Genomic DNA, 22,788 nt, shown 5'->3' on the forward strand with positions numbered 1-22,788 from the left:
CAAATGTTACAAAGTGACTCCACGAATTCCGTGACAGATCTCCCCTTTTCAAAAGACGCAAAGCGAAACTCCACGAACAACACATACTACTCGCGTGCCTCTCCATCAGTAGTATCACCGTTGCACCAGTAGGTTACTGACCGTGGGGTTTATCCTAATGCGACGAAAATGGTTGTAAGTGACAAGTCTACGACTGTGTCGAAGTTAATGCATTTGGTTGGTAGTGTGAGGAGATTTGGGATTTTTCTGGAGATCTCGTCCTGCAAGTGAAGCCAATCTATGCTGAAAAGCCGAGAAGCACTGTACAGCTGTTTCATCCTTATTGGGAATCATCAGCACTGCGCATCTCATGAAACTCCGAAGAGTCTCGAACCCACGACCTCCTGGCTAGTAGTTTGATCACTTAACCGTTCGGCCACGAGCGGCTGATCAGTAGTGTGATTCACTTGCACTTAGACAGGATATAGCGCCGCTCATCCTTCAATCACGGGATCCACATCACGCGGTCACACGTGTTGACTGGCTCCTCGAGCAACGACTTCTCATACAAAAGTTTCACCCATCGGGTGAAGTTTATTCTCCCACTGAGCTACTTATAAATTATTGATAGTGTGAGGAGATTTGGGATTTTTGTGGATATTTCGTCCTGTAAGTGAGGCCAATTTATGCTGAAACAGCTGTACAGTGCTCCTCGGCTTTTCAGCATAGATTGGCTTCACTTACAGGACGAAATCTCCACAAAGATGCACTTGGATTCATTGCCTTTGGAAACAACTGATTGACCGACAAAGGGAATCTCGCTTTTTGCACAAAACCACGTAATTTGAAACGGCCCAGGTGACAATTCACGCTGTAGCACAAAGGACGCCATACCAATGTATCAATGATCACGAAAGGAGGCTTTTGCGCATGGAGTTCTCTCATCGAGACACTATTATAAATCGACAATAATAATATGACTATCCCCAGGAAATCCGAAGCTAAAATGGCCAAAGACCTTTGCGTCACCTGTTGTGCAACATTAGGACGAGTGATCCTGGTGAAATAAAACCAAACTAAGGAATATCACGTCTCCCACAAGAGAGAAATACGACGTTTCGGATGAACAGAGCAACGTAGCTATCCAACGAGTTGATTTTGTGAGAGCCGGACTGGCCTTGTGCGAACGCCTTCCCCACAGTGAACCGCACTTTCGATTGTTACTTAAATACTGGTTCATTCAGCGGGGTACATAAACAAAAGCTGTTCAGACCCATGCGATCGAGCGGAAAACGACTGACTTCACCAAAGTATATTTTGCCAGCTTGTACCATCCGCCAACGTACACTGTATGTCTTACATCACATGCTCACGGGACCACATCGATAGGTCAAATCGACCTTGGAGTTCGTCCTGAGTTCCACACACACCTGGCCGTGGGTACATGGTCAGAAAGAATAGTATACTGTGGAATCAACCTTCTGTTTTCTCACTCTCAAACAGAAATCTGGCAACGCAGCTTCCTATGGTAAATTTTCACAAGTAAATTTGGAAAACTTAGGTTTTTTCGAGTCGTGGAAGCTCGGCTTCCTAAGCTACGTCAAGCCAAGCTACGTAAGGCTTTCCTCACCATGCGATTTTTCACCATGTGGATGTTTGGTATGAGGAATGACAGGAAAATGATAGAAACGCGAGTTTCAAATCCACTACTGACGATTGTTACCCGTGAGTAACTGGTCAGAGAGCAGTTGCCCTTGAATCAGTCATCATGATATCCTACTCGAAGTCCGGTCACAGAGAAAAAGAAGCACATCAAAACCCATCTGGAGCCATCGTATCTCTTAACTGACCATTTTTGGTTGATTCCATCAAATGTATGCTGTGAGCCCTAAGAGGAATGTGTCACAACCTTCGGATAGCAACAGCCGGGACAAATTTATCCCAGCAGTACTAACTATATTTTTCGTTCCATAAAATGGGGAATAGATTGTACACACAGACAAGTGATGTTGGACATCAACACCTACTACCGCATCCAGGTCCCTGGAGCGACAGCCTTCGGTTGATTTCACCAGCTGATGCGGCATAGGACGTTTCCGAAGATACTGAAACCAGAAATTCAGCATGAGAGGATGACACTTGAGAGTGGATGACAAACATCAACCTCCAGCTTACCCGGCGGATGCCATATCAACTGAACCGATGAGGAAGTTGGTCCTCGATCATGCCTGGCGATTCACATTACACTGGAGTGCTTGGAATTCTCGTTTCAAGATTTTCCAAGTACCCTTCTACGTCTCGACAAGCTTAGAGATATGATTCCATTGTTGTGAACTAGGTTGCACAAATAACGGACTACTTCCAACAATTAACTACTGAAGGCTAACGATGTAGTGCACCCTCCAGAGGACTCCGGGGACCGATCGGAGTCGCCCCCTTTTCGGAAGCTTTTTCTCTTGGAATCCACAAACACAGAACCATATAGTTTAAGCAAATACAGTAGGTGCCAAATACTAGTGACGAATCACCAAACCAATTCATTAGAAAGTAAGGTGTACATTATCAGCTGATGCGAGATGGTCTATAAACATGCAAGTTAGAATGCTGTGTTGCAAGCCAACTGACAAGGTGATCTCATGAAGATCGAAAACTCATATCCTCTAGAAAAAGAGACGGGTTTGCGCTGCGTCACCTTGAGGAAACGTTCAAACGAACCTCATATAAAGCAGATAAGGTGCTGCCTGAGCAAAAAGCAATGCTTGATAGGGTAACCTCTGTAAATCGAACAATACAAAGTTAACAAATTTTCGCACTTTGCATTTGGGAATGTGTTCCAGTGTCACCAGTAGGTTTAGTTGCATAACTACTGCTACAACTGAAAAGTGTCACCCTAAACTCACACCTGAACCGATCCTACGGCATTCCCTGACGTCCGCATCACACATTTCATCTAGACTAACCGTTACTGCTGAACGCTTGTAAAATTCCCATGTGCACGGGCAGTCAACAGCTGGACTTTTCATGGATCATCATAGTATAGCACACACAAGAACACGGCACAGCCCAAGTGACCAAGTCTTCCTCTCCTTAGGACCGTCTCTCTTCGAAGATAGCCCAACTCTCGTTTCCTTCTTGAAAGTACGGTAGCACTCACCTGAGGGGAAAAGACAGCACTGCACACCACACTACAACCCACAACCGCCCTTAATAACCAAACGTCAGGTTCATTGGACGGACTATCACGTGCGGGTTATGGACTAAACGAAAGCATCGCCTGACACTTCTCAGCCCCCCACAAAGATTCTGGCGCGACCTTGTGGAACATTCTGTGATGACCCTTTAAGTACGTTTGTAATAATCTTCTTTTGTCTCCATTAAGGGCTGTCCCAAGCTACCGTGGAACTTGATTTACCAAAGTGGGCTGTTGGCAGTTCGATTACTGAATTCAATTTCGACGATGACTCGCGAGGAACTTTCGAAAGTTCGTTCAAGAAATATGAGAACATGTTTGAAACCGACTCTTCTCAGTTTGGTAACACATAGAAAGTTCAACTGCTGCTGCGGAAACTGGGGTCGGTTGAACATGATCATAAATTCCACAAACTCCCTCGTGGTTTTGGTTTCGCAGATACTGTCAAGATCCTGGCCCAAATATTCGGTGAACAAAGTTCCTTGTTCCATATTCGTTGTCAGTGTGTGAAGATTACTGAAGATTTCGTCACGTCTGTCGGTGCGGTCAACAAAGAATGCGAGCGCTTCCAGCTCGGCACCATGACCGAGGATCAATTCAAATATCTCATCTTCATGATCGGTTTTCAATCGTCACATGATGCGGATGCTTGGACCCTGCTAGTCAAGCGAACTCAGTAGGATTCACGGTTGACGCTTCAGAAATTTACCACCGAATGCCAGCGTCTTATTAATCTCAAGGCTGACGCTGCAATGACTGGACATGCCCACTTCTCTCAGGCTGACATGGTATGCAAAATAACTCTCGAACGGCAATCAAATTCCAAAGTAACCCCAAGAAAACCGCCTACATCCTGTTGGCTTTGTGAAGAATGGCAGTATTCACGCCACTGTCCCTATCGAAACCACAGGTGCAGCAAGTGCAGTCACAAGGGCCACAAAAAAGAATGCTGCGGAGACAACTTCAGGAGATCGCGCAAACATCGACCCGAAAAAAGGACACACGCAAGGGCCGTGACCGCCACATTCACGATGAAACCCGGATGACGAAAATTCGTCACAGTGTGCATCAATCGCACATCGGTTAGCCTCCAACTTGATACAGGTGAAAGAAAGAAGGCCTTCGCTGCGGAGTTATTTATTCGGAAATGCCAACTGACCGGTTACAGACCATTGAACAAGGAAGCAAAACTCTAATCTGCATCTTAGTTACAAAACCTGGACATAGATCTTCACCCGAACGAGTCTTCCTGGAGATTCATTGCCTCCAACCATTCGTCGGTCAAATAAAAGCAAATGTTACAAAGTGGCCCCGCGAATTCCGCAACAGAATTCCATTTTTCAATCGACACAAAGCGAAATTCTACGAACAACACATACTATTCGCGTGCCTCCCGATCAGTGGTATCACCGTTACACAGGTACTGACCTAACTTTGATTTCAAAACGAACCTGTGATGTAATTGGAAGGGCACCAGTGGAACACACAAGGTGCACCCTTCGTAATGCGTCTGGTGGAAGCCTCAAACTGACCGGGAAGCTAAACTGCTCCGTAACATTCATGGATATTCAAGTCAATGGTGCTTGTTGCCTCATGAACTTTACAGGCCTTGATCTCTTAGGTCTGGATTGGATTAATGAGCTTCAACTCTTGGAGCAAACCCTCAAAGCTGCTTGTAATAAAACAACTGTAGGTGGCTACAATACGTTCACGAAGACACTACAGGTTGACGACTTTGTGTTCGCTACAGTTACAGCCAAACTGGAGACCAGTGGAAGCATACGCGACACAGCAGCTATTCAGCTCCCGGAGTTCGGCACCGGCAACATTCTCACTTCAGCCCTTTTGGCGAGTCCTGTCAGCAGTCTGCCGCGTTATACCCGCGGTCCGAACCCTTCAGTCTACAGTCATAGGTTCACGTGGATCGATACACTGCTATCGGGAAAGTCAAGAGAGAGTAGCCAGCAGACTAGACATCACAGCGGTCACACAGAGGCCAGAAACTGATATGAAGAATGCTGTCCGCGGTGGATGCAGTCGAACATTACGTCAAGCACGGGGTGCGAATCAGATCATAGGCGCGGCCAAGTCAAGAGAACCAATGTCAGACAACAGACTGTGACCCTGTAAGGAAAGCATGTCGCAGGGGACACCATACAGCCGTGACATACCTCCGAAATGGAGGTCATCAGATTCCAGGGACGACTTGACATGCAACAGCACCCCCATGAGTCGTCACAATTGAGTTCAAAGCAGTGGTCGGTTGAATAGCGTCCTCGAGGGGGAGGCGTCCGAACATCACGTCCATTGGGCGGATGTCAAGTGCGGGCTACGGACTAAACGGAAGCATGCTCTGATTAGCCAGAATATCACCCAATCTGGATCGAGCATCTTTAGCTCGAAGTTTCTTGTCCCCTCAAGGAAATTCTAGCACGACCTTGTGGAACATTCTGTGACGACCCTATAAATACGGTTGTGATAATCTTCTTTTGTCTCCATAAAGAGCTGTCCTAAGCTACCGTGTAATTTGATTTACCATAGTAGGCGGAACAGGAAATCCACAGCCGACAAATGCGTCGCACTACCGTCAGCATGCCAAAACAGTGACACAGCGACTGTACCAGATTGCGACTCTAACGACATAAAGCAGGAACCACGTGCTATTCAGCTCAGATTGCTATCATTGATACAAAGACGCGCATCATTTGTGTCCTTCATCCAGCTCAACAATAAAAAAAATGAGTTTTCTGTTAAGAGAATTCCCATAGCTAAACCTCAATTATGCATGCAACTCACGGCTGACCACCAGGGGGTTAAGACTAGGAAAGCTCCGTAGATTATTTCGATGACCAAGAAACGCCCGGCAGCCAGCATCTGGAAACAATAGAGGAAAGAAACAGAATTCTAGTCACTGTGAAAAACACTACTGCCTTATGTGAAAGACTATCAGATGTCTGGAGATATCTGTTCACGACAAGAGGAACCACATAAGCCAAGCCTGTGGCTAAATAGGCATCTTTAGGCCAGGCCTATCTACATCTGAGACTGTTTCAGAAGCCACTTTGTCACATCTTGGTGGCAATTTAAGAGTGCCGGTTCATATTTTGTTAGTTCAAAATTGCCAATTCATTGTGTAGTGCGGTGAGAAACAACTGAGAAATTCTTGGTTTAACTGCAATCACAAAGAGAAAGAAGCAAAATACCAGGAGGAAATAAAAACTACTGGAGTTGCACAGGCGTTGAGAATTTGGAAGGTCGAGTATGCACCTGTCTATTCTGAAGATGTAACGCTTAATCATCCGTGTTGTGAGAGAAACAGAGATCTAAAGAATGCGATCTTGTGAAGCAAACACTGAGGTTCAGTAGATGCACCAACGTCTGGTGTAGCCAAAAGACGAGCGAATACCGTACACACACCGTAACACATTCCATTGGCTGACGACGAGCAACGTTTACGCTACACATCGCGATTAACTTCGACAGAATGAAGCAAATAAGAAAATCTATAAAAAAATAAAGCTCGCTTCAGACACAGGCTTACACGATTGTGGTGATAAAATCGATTAGGAGTCATAAAATTGTTTGTGGGCCTCGCTGAATGTGGAAGCGAGGAGTAATCCAGAATGTACGTTGGACCTAGAGACTAAACTCCAAAGGAAAGCTGCCACCTTGACGTGATGGTCGGGCTTTAGTGCTGCAATGGTTCCACGGGGTAGAATAGCTCGAACTTCGCTCCACAAGGTGCGGCCATGCGAGAAAGGCCAGAGGTAAGCAGCCAGACGAAGAGCAGCGAATCCCCCTACCACGAATTACCGTAATACAAGGTGGTGTGGAGGTAATTCGTAATGTCCTCAGCGATGAATGTGAAAGCAGTAAGGCATTTCCTCCAGGCGACCAGCACGTCCATATTTGCGGGAGAATGATGCTGCTTTCCTCCGAGAAAGGACAGGTTAGAAAACGTTGGTCCCAAAAGCCATATCCCGACAGCCCGACAGTTGACAATAACCGCCTGCCAATCATCCAATACGATCGAAATATATTTGGAAACTACCAGTAACCCGGCTCCAAACACATCTGCTAAGCGCAGCAGGATCAAGAGTGAAATATGTCTGCCTTACTCCTTGCGCCCTCGAGCTAGGCCAGACCTTTCCAACCGAGTGGATAGGGTTACTTAGTCATTGACTGAATCAAAGGCTACGACCGAAGAACCCCAATAAAACCCTGCATCGTTCCACTGCCAGTCAAAGGCTCAAGGAAGGATACCTCAACCGAACCCTATTTATCGGCCTGGGCAGCCGGAAAGTATCATTCGTCTCTGCAGCTCTTCATTCACCGGTCCTCAGCCCCATCAACACGCCTTCTCTACTCATTGAATGATGCACAGCGGTCAATCCATCTACCCTAACCATTGTTCCGCGGCCGAACTATTGCCCAGCAAAATAAATGAAAACCAATCATTTACCAAACTCAAAAGATATGATCCAAGTTGCAGGTTTCAGTGTCCGTATTATCTGGGTAACAGACATCTCTTCCCAAAACTTAAGTTTCCTTTTCTGTCGATGCACGCCGTATCTCGGAAGCACGCATTCAAAAACACTTCGGTCACGCACCTCAAGCCGAACAAGCTCAGTCGTTCCGCGTTTCATTCTTCAGGTATTTGGTGATCCTTAAGCAACGGCTCGTAGAATCTCTAGTGTTGGAATTCCACTCATTCTCAGGGCTGGATCCCATTGAACAGTCGTAAACCGCTGGAAGGAGATAATCTGCGAAAAAAGACGGGACCGCAATCCATTCGCAAAATCGTCGTTTTGCGAGATGGGCGGAACATTTTAGGGAAAAGTTCGGCCAGCCTTCTTCAACACATTCTCTGGAAGTACCCAAGGAACCTCAATCAAACATCAATACCAACTCGACATCAACAGCAGAAATCCGGTGTGCGATATCATCCCTTCAACGCGACAAGGCACTAGGCCCGAATGGTATGCGCCCCGAACTTTTCAAAGGTAATAAAAACCTGGTAGAGCCTGAGGACCCTACCACAAAAGATCTGGGAGGAAAAATAGAACAGTGGAATGGAACTCCTGAACCATGATCCGAATCTTCAATGGGAGTGCCAGGTGGAAACCATCATGACATCAACCTGGTACCCGTGGCATCCAGACTGTTTGCTAGCGTTATTTTGTGAAGAGGCGGACTAATCAGAATCGAGCATCGACTAAGCTTTTGGACAGCGTCACTCTTTCAAACAACGTTTCTCGTTTTTCTTCATCTGAAGGTTGTTTTCGGCCGTGCGGATCCTCAGAAATTGAGGCGGTGTGTTGCGATGGAGGATGCCCCTTCAAAAGTTTTATCCCTTATGACAGCACTGTATGCGAACTTCTGTGGTCAAATATGGGTGTATAGCAAGCTCTCGCCTGACTTCTCCACGTAATATAATAATAGTCGTTCAGCTGTAACACTGTTCCCGTGCCTGGCTGCTATGCCACCTGAGGGAAACACGAAGGCTGAGATAATTCCCAAGCCCGGACAGGAATGACGAGATGTAGAGGTTGGGTTCGAACCGCGGATCTTCCGACCAATAAATTCCCGAGCTCGAGTTCCCCACGTCCATTGATGTAGCACAATGCTACCCTCTCTCACCATTCCCCTCCAAATTTGCTACTGACGTACCACTTGAAACTGCTGTGCCTTCCTAGCGACTCAAAATACTCCCGGGGCATCCGTTCACGGACATCGAGTATGAAGAATATATGGCTGTCCCTGCTTAGGACCCCTCAAAGATGCGATTCATTTGAAATAACCTGAATAATTCTGCCACACGGTTCGTTAAGCAATTCATACCTGCAAAGTGTAAATAAAGTACTGCCACAAGACTTGTTGGGACCGAATCCAACTCTCATGTCTACAGACCGGCCGTTCTATGATCTGGCAACGGAGTATGAAAAGGCTAACCAGTAAACCCAATCGGATGAATGAGTTCTGCCTCCCTATATGGGGACCCCGGGACTCGACTCGCCAACGGTTAACGAAACTGTCAGACATGGTTCGATACCGCAGTCAGTGACGTCCCTACGTCGAAGCGCAAACGAGAAGAAACTGATTACGCCATCGCTTCCAATACTTGGGTATGAAAAACCTCGTTTACCGGTGGACGAAAGAATAGCTGGGACCAACGTCCCCTTGGAAGATGGTTTACAACTGACAAACTGAACTGAGACCTATGGGATGGAAAAACGACCAACCCAACATAAACAACAGTCAAACCAGTCGCAATCATACTAGTTATACGCACCTGCCAGTCACAGGAGGTGTCGCAGACTTTGCTTATCACCCCCATCAGCCTTGCTCACGATGTTACACGAATACGTTAGGCAATATGTTCCCAAGCTCAACCAGTGAACAAAGTACACTATGGTGTTTAGGCTGGGTATACAAGATTGTACTGGCTCACAGCGATGCACACGATGGACGTGTAGTGCCCCGGATAGCGAACGATCAATGAATAAGCGGTTACACACTGTCAACTGTTACGAGAAGAGGTCGGTTGGTGCTTCTGGTTAGTTAAAATATTTGTGGTCAGGAAGGTGCGCCCACTGGGCCGTCGAAAACTGCAGCAAACAAGAACCTAGTTTCAGTGCCTAGTGCTAGTAGCTGTGAAACGAAAACATCACCATCCGTGTACGGTTTCACCCGTGAAATGCCTGACCGGCAATGCCTGTTGTGCGCTAATGGAATTATGCTACAGTGGACGGCTAATATTCGTTCCGATACCGTAGTGACAGCTAAGACAAATTGGCCTCCTGTTCTTACCCAACTGTCCAATTAAACTCACGGAGGAGTATCAAGTTAAAGAACTCCAACCAGCACCCATCGTTTCTAAGGCGACTACTCTGACTGGTCCTATCCTCGGTCGGTGTAGATGGGTTTTTATCGTGTATCCAAAATATTGTATACCACAGTCAGGAAAACCAACCAACTTGCCCCCATACTGAGTCAAACATTTGTGCGAAACGCGTAAACTGCCACACTATACACGACATCATGAGCAGATTGTCTATCGCTCGGGATTTTCGCGAGCCAAGAGATTTGGCTCGTTAAGTTTCCCTGACCTATTCCAGTCTGGTCGAATGGTATACCATACGCGATACGATACTGAAAGATCGCCGACAGCCATAACAGTTTTCGTCCTTCCTGGACCTAATCAGTTTGGTGCATTACCCGCGTTCCCGTTAACTTCAAATTCGAAGCGGACGCAGTTCATGAAGGACCTGATGAGCTTTATGAAGCGCGAAACCGGCTGTGGGTTGTCGAAGAATTTTTGATAACCTTATGAGTAGTGAGTGTTCCATCCGGAAATTATAGTGCGATATCTCCAAAGTCGTATCGATTGATGCGCGATTTTTGTGAAGCATATCACCAGCTGAACAAAATCACAAACGAGACGTCCGCTAGGGATTCAGTCGAGTCTTCCGTTAGAACCGAATTAGTGTGCAAACGAGTGTAGCTAGGGAATAAGTATTGCTTCTTTCATAATGCGTTTGAGGCGGTGACCGAGTCTCCAGTGTTCCTAGCTGGATTTGGGTAAAATCCTGTTTTTGTGCTCACGACAGTCATTTTCAGCCATTTTCTCGTTTCTGCCACGTTGGTTGCAATCTTTGTAGAGAATTTCATAGACGCGTTACGGTATGCGGATGTTGCTTTACAGTACTGATTAGTTTGGACACGGTCCGGATACCATAGCCAGTTAGAACTGCCCTAATTTGCACCGGACGTTTTAGCTCGGTAGACAGTTGGTAGTTTTCTGAAGGACACCTTGAACATCATTCGGTTTCTTACGATGAACTTGCCTTCAGAAACCTCCAATGACGAGGTAATTCCCCTTTCGTCAATGTTTCTATCTGGAAGCCGTGACATACTATACAACTAGTCCAGATAAAACGGTCTAATGTTCTGGACGATACTGTAATGAATCTCTGGACAAAGCAACCGCGTTAACCAGAAAGCTAATCAATACTCATGTGCCATTTCGTCGGGACTCATCAAGTTTACAGAATACAAACCCACCATGAAGACCACCCCAGTCACTGAGCAAATCAACAACTGTGGAGCTGGCGCCCCCAACAAATCCACACCAGGCGTTCGTATGGACAGATTAACAAGCGAACCGAATTGGACCCTTGGTTCATAATCCAATTTCAACTGGCGGACAGCATCTGTCAGTTTATATCATTTTACTATGGGACCAGAACACTCGCACCATGGTTTTGTTATTCTCCTATTTTTCCGTTTTCTGCTTTTTCAGTACAATCTGCCAGCTGCAATGGATTGGTCACCAGCCCCATTTTGTGTCTCATGCTGTGCAGCGCCAGTAATTGCTCAATCACGAGGCGCGTAAACGGATTTCCGATGAGTGATAATTTAAAGAAGCTACATAAAATCATATGCCTGTGCCACGTGCCAAGCCGCGCAATTTCGAATTCAGCGGTGTTTCGTTGACAAATCTCGAATAGCATGGAATTTGAAATTGTTACGTAACATGGTCAACAATGTACAACAATGTGTCGGGGCAAAATTTTCAGAGCTGCCTCTGCGTGATATGTCAGTCAACAACTCGCAAGCGGGACGGGAAACCGGTACAAGTTTCAAGAATAAAACAGTCAATTCGAATCCAAAATAAAACCAGTTTGTTCAACGAGAACACCGAGGTGCAAAAAGAACCAGAAAAACCCACCACTGTATCGAAAAGTGACGTTTTTATTGTATAGCCAACCACTTCTTCACGTAGAGCTTTGATGATGTCCCCATCAGAAAGGCTTTGCTGCGGATGGAATGAAATGAAGAACCGTGAATGGACATTAAAAAAAATTGCCTAGGCGAAAAAATTTGGCCTAAGTAGCGCATTTATTTCCTTTACGAGATCCAGCTGAAAATCTATTTCGGATAATGATCACACGAAACAAGGGTGGCAATTGTTCGTTTGAACCTTACCCCGCCAAACCTGACCGCAGTTAATTCACAAAATTTTCGTCGTATACTTTCAAAACTGTCAGGATGTTACCTATGGAAGGCTCTGCTCGTCCCACATCCATTGGTTAAACTGATTGGCGACAACTTTTAGCTAAGAACTCCTGTGATGGGATAAGCTATTTTAAGCAATGTCTGTGAACGTTGTCTCTGAACGTTGCTGTCTTGTCAGTGAAGCCAGGGTTTCTGGGCTTGTAGTCGAAACCGTAGTGGAAGTTGACTCAGGACTGTACTCAACTGAGATTGCAATGTAATGACTCGACCGATAAATATCAAATAGGGACAAAAAAGGCTAAAGCAGAGGCAACTTATAGGTAGAGACAAGGAATTCAAAACAAAAATGTGGACCAGAAAAGGAAAATGATGAGTACAACCTGCTAGGATGTCACTACCAGTTTTAGATTCTTTGCTTGAAGAGTGAACTCGGACAGACTGTGAGTGTATAATGAATGACCGCAATAAGATAAGAAGACTGGAACAGGAGCGTGTGAACGAGTATCGAGTAAACCAGAACGATTCAGTAATGGTCATAGGAAGGCGAATCGTGGTTCAACTTACCTGAACATATATTATCCATAAAATGAAACAAAGCAGGAGGTCAAAAAGCATCAGCAGTAGGAAAGTGCGCCGGACAGGAGAAGTTCTTTGTTCGTCTGGAAGGCCCTCGATGACTGAAGTTGAAGCGGCGATATTAAGACTATAAAGGCGAGCAATGAGAGGAAATCATGTTTCTCATGCTTATTCGAGTTGAAGATGACCTTCTGTACAAGAAAACTGAAATACATTAATCAATCATAGACCAATCAACAGGATATGACGTTTTTACACGCAGATGAAGAGAATTCATCCATGTAGCTCAGAAGGAGCGGTCCTGTGTAGGAGCTCCAAAAAGGGCGTAACTATTTAGGAAACCTTGTACCATGTGGTGGATCTCAAACAGCAACAGTCACAGTAGCTCCGCCGGTAAAAGTGCACCAAACTGATGAGCCACAACAAGGGGCACAAAAGGGACTATGGATTTGCTATTGGAGAGAAGAGTCGTGCTTTATGCATTGACCTTTGCCGAAATGACTCCAACAGGATTTCTATCTCGGGGTATGTTAATCCGTTTGAGTAAATGGCCGTCACATGCAGTGTTGCGCGGATTGGGTCCAAACAGATGTGCTGGTTGACCCAGTCGTATAAGGTACCATGTTTTCTAAAATTCTTTCGATCGTCACTGGTGGAAACACGAACGAAGAACCAGTGGCGTTTCGCCGCCACACAAGCATGTCAATTCATTTGAACGCAGTTTTATAATGAAAGAATGGGACGGATAGGTGGATCTATGACTGGCAAAACGCAAACATCCGAGGTGCCACGCAGACAGACTGAACCTCACCGTGCTGCAATTAGTGAAATTGAATTCACAGTCCAGTCGCTCCCTTTCCGCTTGCAGCTATGCAAAACTGGTGAGGTGGAGGACGCTGCTGTTGAACAATTCGAGGTGGGTATTGTGTTGGGCTATCCAGCCGAACGTCTTCGCTGAATTGGATTTGATATGTCTCTCCGCGATTCCTCTGCAGGAAAACCTCCAGGCAGAAAGGTATATCGCCTCCGTTTACTGTACTGTCTCAAAGGGCTGTGGTTCTGAATCTAACAAAGATGGTTTCCGTGAAGATCTAGATGTCCTAGACATTGCTGTGGTGGTTGGTGACAATGCGCAAGTAGGTGGGCTTGGCGCTGCTGAGGATTCATTGCGTGGTTGTCTTGGGTTAGACGAGAGATTCCTGGACAGCGAAAAACAGCAAGCACAGCTGTGTGCCGACCACATGCTGTTACTTTACCGAATGAACTTCCGAAGCGGTAGAAATATATCAACCATGCAGTGCCCAACAACGAGCCAACCACAAGCAATCAGTAGTAATTGGTGGCAAGGATACACTGCTGTATGCCACCTCCTCTGGAACCACCCATTTTTTGTTGCCTGAATTTTGTTACATCTTGTGGGTCTGCGCAGAGCAACCACACCTCGTTTGGTCAGTAAGACCCTCAATGCCCCAAAGCCGCCTCCTCAAACTCCCGCCTGTTGGTCCGATATCGGATGCTGCAATCACTGGAGAGAAATAACCACTGCTAAACTTGGTAAGAAAAATTTTACCTCAACAGCCACTTCGAATCTTCGGTCCCTGACAGAACTGCGGCTTTCCTGGAAGCCCGAAAACAGATCACCGCCTGTTGCAACCACAATCGATACTCCAAACGACTTTAGGGGAAATTGGGTGATCGCGCAAATCTGAAAATCCTGCGGATCCAGGAGGCTGAAGAAACGGACGAAGCGAAATACTAAAGATGTCCGCAGTTTGCTCCATTTTATTCGCTCGCAACCTTCTGAATCCCCTTGTCGGTGAAACTATTAGGAACCATAATGGCTCCTGCATTTAGCCAAATGAACGTTTGGACCGCTGAACAGGATGCTTCGAGTAACAATTCAATTGGCCAGCTGTTACATTCTATCCAAGGCATTGGTCTTTAATAGAAACAGGAACCAAAAACATGGAACCCCTCTCGGCCACGGAGGTGCCCGAGTGTACATCTCTCTTCAAAAGTCGTCGTGCTCCTGGTCCTCACAACCTTCGACCCACTCTGTTCAAGGACGGTGGTAGCCTATTTTCATCTATCTTATAGAAATCAGCCGCCTCGGAAAAATGGAGTCGGTCGATAATAGTACCCATACCCAAAACGGATACTCGCAGTGAATGTAGTAACCACAGGGGGGGTAAAAGGGCTTCTGGAGTCACTGATCCTTCGACGTTTTGAAGCGGCAGGCAAAACCCAAATCAGGAAGCATCAAGCGGGATTTCGAACTGATGGAAGCTGCGCCGACCGTATCATTACACTCCACCAAGTGTTAGAGCAACGCCACATGTACAGACAAACCATAATGCTGGTAGTACTTGCCTGAAGGGTGCGTTCGATTCTGTCGACCGATCAATGCTCTTAACTAAGTCTACTCAATATGGGATTCCCCAGAATTTTGTGAACATAATCCGGACCATATATTCACATACATCCGGATGTGCAAGAGTGCACGGGGTGATGGTGATCTCCGATAAAGACGTTCTCTCTCTCCATTCTTGTTCAACTTCGTCATCAATTAAATAATGAGGTGAAGTTAGAAAAAGCTGCCTTGGTCTTCCCGATTCGAGAATTAATCTGACCTCTAGCAAGTCCAACGGAACTTACACAAGTGCCCAGGCAGACAAGTTTACCTATCACGTCGACTGGCTCGTGACAAAGGAAAATTATCACAACTGTATGTTTATCAACTGTATGGTTATCACGGAATTTTCCATAATATAACGCGAGAAGCGCCGAGCTATAAATGCTCGATCCTGGCTGGACGGCAACTTAAAAGATCAGTGCATGTCTGCATTTGCTCCATAACCGGCTCGCGACACATCCGTCCAATCGACGTGACGTGCTGTTATTTAACGGAGCCAGCCTCCGGATAGAAACTGGACATGTGTAGCATATGGCCGGGCCATCTTGGCTTGTATTTCTGAGTGCGTCCTCTGAATGAAGTGATCTCCGCCTCACCAAAGACCCATTTCTTAATCGTCTCATAGCAACTTCGCTTATTCTAGCCAATTCTAGCTAGTCTCATATCCGCAACCCGCACTGGCCAGATCACACAGCCATACAACAATACAGTCCCTACTGCCATCTGATACAGACGTCTTGGAATCCAACGGTGTTTTTTTTTATGTCACAAGCAGCTCAAATTGGCAAACGTAAGTCTAGCGTTTGAAATTCGTGCGTAGTGTCAGAGCTACTGCAACGTCCAAGATGCATATAGTGTCCCACAAATTCCATTGTCATCTTAGAATACTTAGAGAGAGTTCAAATGCCGTGCCTCCCGCGACATGGCCTCTTATTCCTGTCTCGATCTCCACATGCGAAGATTTTAACCCTTTCCAACTTGAGTTGGTGTTCCTTTTGATCTTTGTGTGCTGAGACCAAGGATGGTGGAACATACCTTTTGGTGGCCGAACAGCGTTATTGAAGTCGCATTGGCAATTTACTTTCAGCTAGTCCAAAATAAACCTCGCTATAGCCGTTGCAGTTAGTTTGATATGTTCACAAAACTAAATCACTGCTGGGGTAGGTCCTTGTCCGGGACCAGCCGAGCAAAGACCAATGCCAGAGCAGAAGACTGAAGGTATCATCACGCCACAGAGTTCTCTAAATCTGTTGTTCGTTAAGCTGAAAAACATGGCCTATTTGCTGAGAATGGGACCGGGGCTCTGTTACAGCGTAGGAGTCTTCTTCCGACCCATTCAAGTCAACCCACTCTCACCGCCTTTCCTTGCGTCCTCTGGGCACCAGGGTTTGAAATTGCTTGACAAAAAGCGCAGTCGCTGAGTTGCTACATGACAGGAATGCTCACAGTCCAAAAAGGAACTGTTGACATTAGATAGCCCATTGGCTTTATCGGCGTGTGGACGCAGAAAACCATTCGAGTGGACCGAGGCATCATGATGAGGAACCACAATTCTGGTGCATACATTAACGCTTCTGCGTTGCCGTAAACATAAGGACCGGGCGTGTGTGTAAACACGCATTTGCTCACAGTGCCAAATTTCGAACCCCGTTTAGGTAATCTGGTCATCAAGATAAACCCACCGTTCGGATGTTATCTGATCACTTCCTTTTGGTTTTTATAAGTGGTCTGTGTCGTTTCCTATATCTTTCAAACCCTAGAGGTGTCCACAACGAAATGATCTGTAACCGTTAATGTGAAGGCCTTTTACCCCATTTTAACGGTAACGAGCCAAGCATAAGAGGTTTGGAAAGATAATGATTTGAAATTGATTACCTTTGCGTAAACTGCTCTCAGGCAAGGGTGGTGTTGTCTTCAGCATCGTCAGCGCAGACAGCAATATCAGAATTGTAACTGGTCCTTCACCGCTGCTCAACCACAGAAAATTGATCTTAAGAATCTCCATGACGGAGAGGGAAGAAAGTGGGAACCGAACGGGCTTGATGGCAACACAACACAAGTATTTTCAGAGATGCCTCCAAAAACCAAAGTAGTGTGGATGGATATGTAAGACAGGAACCCTGCCCATGTCAGTTGGTAGTCTTGCAACGTCTTCAGCCAAGCGTATGGAGAAGAAAATAGCTGAAGGGCCTCAGATTATCAACATACATGTGCCACGCCCTACAGCCATACAACACACTTCGTACTGTAGCCTGATACATGTGGTCTGTGAGAAACAATCGATGACATTTTCATCACAAATAAGTGTGAGTAAGGGTACGCAAAGTAGGCCTTCGTATCAAAGTATGAGTTCGAAGTCAGTGAATAAAGTGGGTCAGGAGTGTTGAATGTACTGTTAAAAAAGGCCTCCTAGAACAGGGTCATTTTCTTAAATTTGGTGCCTGAACAAAATAAAATGATGCCCTTCGCCCAAGAGCTCAAGATGGTTCAGTGGTTAAGGCGCGAACTTACTGACCAGAACGTCCGTAGTTTGAACCCAACCTCCGCATCTCGAATGTCTTGGGCTATCTGGCAGTATCTCGGCTCTTGTGCCTCCTTCGGGTGGCATGGTAGCTAGGCACTGCAAGGATGTTACGGTTGGACCACCTTGCCCAAGAAACCCCGCCAAAAAGCCAAAAGTAATAAGCCAGTGAGCGATCGCCCAGAGAAGGAGGCCACTCTCATGAAAGTCCGAATACTCCATTTCTTGGTAGGGAGTTACCTTCGGGGTACGTATATTCGCAGAAAACACTTTTAACCAAGAAAATAACTCAACAAAGGCATGCAGAATCAAAGCAGTGAGAGAACTACTGTTATGGACTCACTCTGACCGTCCAAACAACTGCCCAAACGGATAGTCACCAGGCCGGTTGGCTGAGGGTAGAAAATCGCTGTCTGAAAGTTCACAAACACAACAGTAGTATTAGTGGAGAAAGCGGGTAATGGAGTGCTTCATCAGAGACAACACTCATGTAGTAAAGCAGATTGTAAGCTGAGGTCTGTTGTGCAGCAATGACTGGGGTTCATACCACGTACAAAATCTCAAAAGAACACTTGCTAAGTCACTGCGCACGGCGTTAAGCTAATGTGCAGTGTTCGCGCGGCCAACGGTGTACTGTTAGGAGTGAAGCTAGGCTAAAGTAGGAACAATCTTGAAGCCACTCATAATGTAGTGAATGTAGGTCCATCGAGCCGTGTGTTCTCAAGCAAACCGTAAAAGCTATACAATGTTCTCCAACTATTTATAAGTGCTACTGGCTAGGAACCGTTCAGTTTAAACGATTATATGGTTACCAGAGCAACATTGCGGAGTTTATGAAATGACAACCAGTGGAGTGCCGCGTTACATCAACTTCGCCCATGCAACATAGTACGACTACATCGCATCCTACTGTGAGTAATGGAGAACATGTTCGTCAGACGCACAATAAGACATTCGGCCCTATAGAAATAGCTACACCGAAGAATTCGATTATCCACCATATTGGATCAAAGTATGAAAACCGAACCGAGCTTGTTCAATAGTTCACAAAGAGCAACGTGTCAGTCAACCAGGTATTCCCATCAATGGGCTAAAGAAGCCTGTCAAAAATAGGGCTTGACTTACTCAGACTCATCACGCTTCGACGTGGAACAGAACGAGTTAGCCCAATTGAAACATTCGATGAATCAACTTCCAAAAGTCCAGCTCGAGTTGGCGTACAGCGAGAATGTTAGGAACCCAAAGGAGGAATAACTGAGCACAGCATACAAAATTACGCCACAGAACTCCACTTTATTGCACCGGCGTCGGACAGACAACTAAAACAAAAAAGGAAAACGAGTGGACCGGCAGTCTGTAAAAACAGGAAGTAACCAAACCAAAGCCGATGATGTCTAACATTATTGAAGCATCGATAGGAGACTAACCACACTCCATAACATATTACATGTAGGTGACGGATTTCAGTGAATGTGCATTTGTATGGCCCAGTTGTAGCACAGTCAACGCCTAGCTGGCGTGCCGCCTGAACGAAGCATGAGGGCACAGATACTGCCAGATTGCCCAAGCCTAGATAGGTCGGATTCTAACAACGGACCCTCCGGTCAGTAATTCTGCACCTTAACCACTGAGCCATCTGTGTATTTGTGTACTGATGCACGAACACATTACCTCCACGCTACTTTGCCCAAATACTCCATCTTCATCATCGTGTACTCCAATCTTTCATGCACATTTAGGGTTTTGATCACAATACCTATAAGTGCCATTAGATCGGAAATAAGTTGAGACAAACGCAGCAGCACACAGACCTATTAAAAAATAAGGTTGGCCATAAGCCACGGAAGCCTATACTAATGCGTACCTGCTGAATATAAGGCTAAAAACAACAGATACGCAGAACTGTGCTATGTGACCTGCTGTGTGTATCGTAAATCACAACTTGCTGAATACGACCAACACAATGTCACTTCCTCGAGACCTAACTTCAGCGGTAAAATGATCGATATGATACCAAGCTCTCACTGTAGCTCCAAAAAGCATTAGTGTGACAAAATGAAACTGTGAATAGGTTGATAAAAGAAACGAAACAGAAGTTGCCGCAAGTGACGTCGAGGCTAGGCCATGCTTCCCAACTTCCGACACCTGCGTCGTTAGCAATGGAGCTCCTGCTAAGTTTCGTGTCGGATGGTCATAATGAAGCACGGGTACATCGCGTAGTTAAGGTACGGCTTCGACCAAATAAATTGATATTAAAATACAGTTGTTAAGCATACCTTGTTCCACACCTTTAGCTTCCGTTAGTTGACACATCACAAAGTTGGCTTTCTCTGCTGCCTCTTGATTTGTGTTGTTGTGGCAAAAAGGGTCACCAAGACAGTGCAATTCTACAGCCATTGGAAGGTCAAGCTTGTTTACTGGGTCACTTAAGTATCTGTCTGTCTGCTGAAATGGGATGCTTGCACTCAAAGACGTCCAAAGGAAACTCTCAAATTGTCGTCTAGACACGTCGTGTGGCAACTGACGCGGCACTGCCAACGAGCTTCACGTCGTGTTTAAACATGTATTTACAACACTCCCAGCTGAATCTAATCAAACACTGACCTTTAAGAGACTTCACTTATCACCCTATACGCCTGCCAAGCGGCATCCTCGACTGGATTGGAAGATGTTCTATAAAAAAGGAATTATGCATCCAGCCACAAACTCCTGGGGACTCTAAAAGACCCTGGCTTCTGATGCAGTATTATGTCATTTATGGAATCGAAACGCTTCTTGTAGTTCAAGCAATTGCTCCCATGCTTCAACTTCATGTTCTAGTCGTTCTAGTCGTTCACGTTCTAGTCGAGAAAACGTAACATAACACAATAGGCAAAACAACATCCCCTTGTGTAGGAACCCATGTAGTTTGGAGATAAGAAACGCAAAACGTTACATACATATCCATTCTATCTCATGAAATATTGCTATGACCTTCGAAATCATCGAAATGAGCTTCGTTGGCATGTAGCTTGAAACTTCGTTCAGTTATTCACCTTACTGTCGTTTGGGCGAGATGGCTCAAGTGGTTAGATCGCGAATTTACTGACAAGAAGGTCCGTGGTTCGAACCTGACCTCCGTCTCTCGACTTCCCCTGTCTAGGCCTGGGTAACCTGGCAGTATCTTAGCCCTCGTGCTTCCTTCGGGTGGCATGGCAGATAGGCACCGAAAGGGTGTTACAGCTGAAGTTTTTTCTCACTGTCGTTGTCAATGATGCGATGTCAGTCGGAGGGGAGACTCAATAGTCGGAAAGATCGAGCGTGTAATTACAGCAACTACGTTGACAGCACATCTGCTAATGGGGGCAAGATATTGCAATGAGTCTCGTTCTAGCCAGGAGCCCTCATCGAGCTCAGCCTCATAAAGGCAACAGGTACTTCTGTTGCTACTGTCTACGTTATCAGTTGCAGAAATCCCCCTTAGTACATGCTGGTCGTGAACTTTGGGCCCCACGGTCGTGTAGCTAGACTCACTCAACAAAGCGGAACCGTCAGCTAGCTTGGTCCGAGTTGGCTGAGATGCTATGACCACCGTTTACGACTGCCCGAGGAGGGGAACACGAGCCCGTCTGGTTAACGCACAACCACCAACCCATCGCCACGCTCCACCACGCCCCCTAACAAAGCACTGATGATGTCACCCCGATCGGTCATGAAACGTTTGCAATCAAATTGCCCAGCTCAGCGAACAAACCAACGAACATCTTAAGGTTACCTTTGTCTCTCTGCTCAAGATGCGCTTCGCATTTTCTCTCACCCTCGAGCTGTAAGGCCATCGCTTTGCGAATTTTCTTCTACCATTACTTTGCGCAAGCTATAACATGGGAGTGGAGTTCTTAGGTGTTCCGAGTCAAAGTCGTTAAGCATGGCAGCTAGTCGCAGTTCTCTCGCACATGTTGAGTAAACGCTGAATTGTGTAGTATACGCCGTAGACGGCTTGGAAACCCAGACATTCGATGCCATACTTCAAAGCTTACTGAAATAGCGCGACTGGGTGTTGAAGAGCAGGTATTGGGTCCCTCTCCTCTACCATTTTCAAATTTTTTTAGACAGCTGGGGTTTCTTCGAACGAATTCACATGGATATACAGCAATAAGGGTTGCAGCCTCAACCCTGAGGACGATGACGACTACACTGATACTTTGCTTATCGTGCGGTTAGAGAGGGAAGCAGGTGAATAAGGATCTCGAATTTGAGCCGAGGGATGCATATCGGTGGGTACCTGCCGTAGAGTGGTGATTTACATCGGAGGCAATGATGCTGTCCGTGAACTCTAGGCACGTGATCGATAAGTTAATCCTGCCTTCATTCCAAATTTCCGCCAACTGCGAAGCATCATCATCATCGACAGCATGACATCAGTGTTCAACACCGATGTTTCACTGTCGTAAAACCATGACTTATTTGAAAGCCTTATGGTAAAGAAACGAGTAGAGGGGAGGGACTTAGTGCTAGCTTAACACAATCATTCCGAGGTGCCTACACCTCCAGACATTCACTCAAACAATCTCGCCAAAAACTGACAACAAGAACGCCACTGACATCGGTTGACAGCCATATCTTGTAATGTTCCCAACCAGGCACAGTGAGGATCACGCGGTCCCCATCCTGGAAGGCGAGTAGCACCGACAGCACCCAAGCGTTTCGTGATCTCCTTCATACTCCTCTGCCAAGTCAAAGGTTGGCCACCTCTCTGTTTACGCCACTCTGAATTGGACATGGAAAACAGCACTCTCTTCGGCAAACGATGGTTCGGCATACGTAACACATGTCCCAACCAACGCAGCTTCTGGTGCTGGACACATTCTTCAATGGAAGTACCCGTTACACAACCGAAAACGCGCTTTCTAACTGCCTCATTACGGATTCGCCGACACCAATTCACACGAGCTATGGTTCTGAGACAATGATTGTCGAACACCTGAAGACGTCTCAGTTCCGCTGCTCGAATAGGCCAATTCTCACAGCCATACAACAAAACAGCCCGTACTGTAGCTTGATACACACGTCCCTTCAGATTCAGGGATAAACCATTCTGACGCCATAGGTATC

At 46.1% G+C, this 22,788-nt stretch overlaps 1 protein-coding gene across 1 annotated transcript in view; it reads right to left on the reverse strand.

The window, feature by feature from the left end:
• T265_08452 (hypothetical protein) overlaps positions 1-18,980 on the reverse strand; it is a gene marked incomplete at both ends in the record, with an annotated part of 34,308 nt that extends 15,328 nt beyond the window's left edge. Inside the window, 5 exons of the mRNA XM_009174259.1 lie at positions 5,966-6,043; positions 11,901-11,987; positions 12,752-12,890; positions 18,041-18,110; positions 18,823-18,980. Coding sequence (XP_009172523.1) covers positions 5,966-6,043; positions 11,901-11,987; positions 12,752-12,890; positions 18,041-18,110; positions 18,823-18,832 — 384 coding nt within the window. The remainder of the gene's footprint in view (positions 1-5,965; positions 6,044-11,900; positions 11,988-12,751; positions 12,891-18,040; positions 18,111-18,822) is intronic.
• Between the last annotated feature and the right edge of the window lie 3,808 nt (positions 18,981-22,788).

The sequence above is a fragment of the Opisthorchis viverrini genome, assembly GCF_000715545.1.
Source record: "Opisthorchis viverrini unplaced genomic scaffold opera_v5_217, whole genome shotgun sequence".
In the NCBI taxonomy this organism is placed as follows: domain Eukaryota; kingdom Metazoa; phylum Platyhelminthes; class Trematoda; order Opisthorchiida; family Opisthorchiidae; genus Opisthorchis; species Opisthorchis viverrini.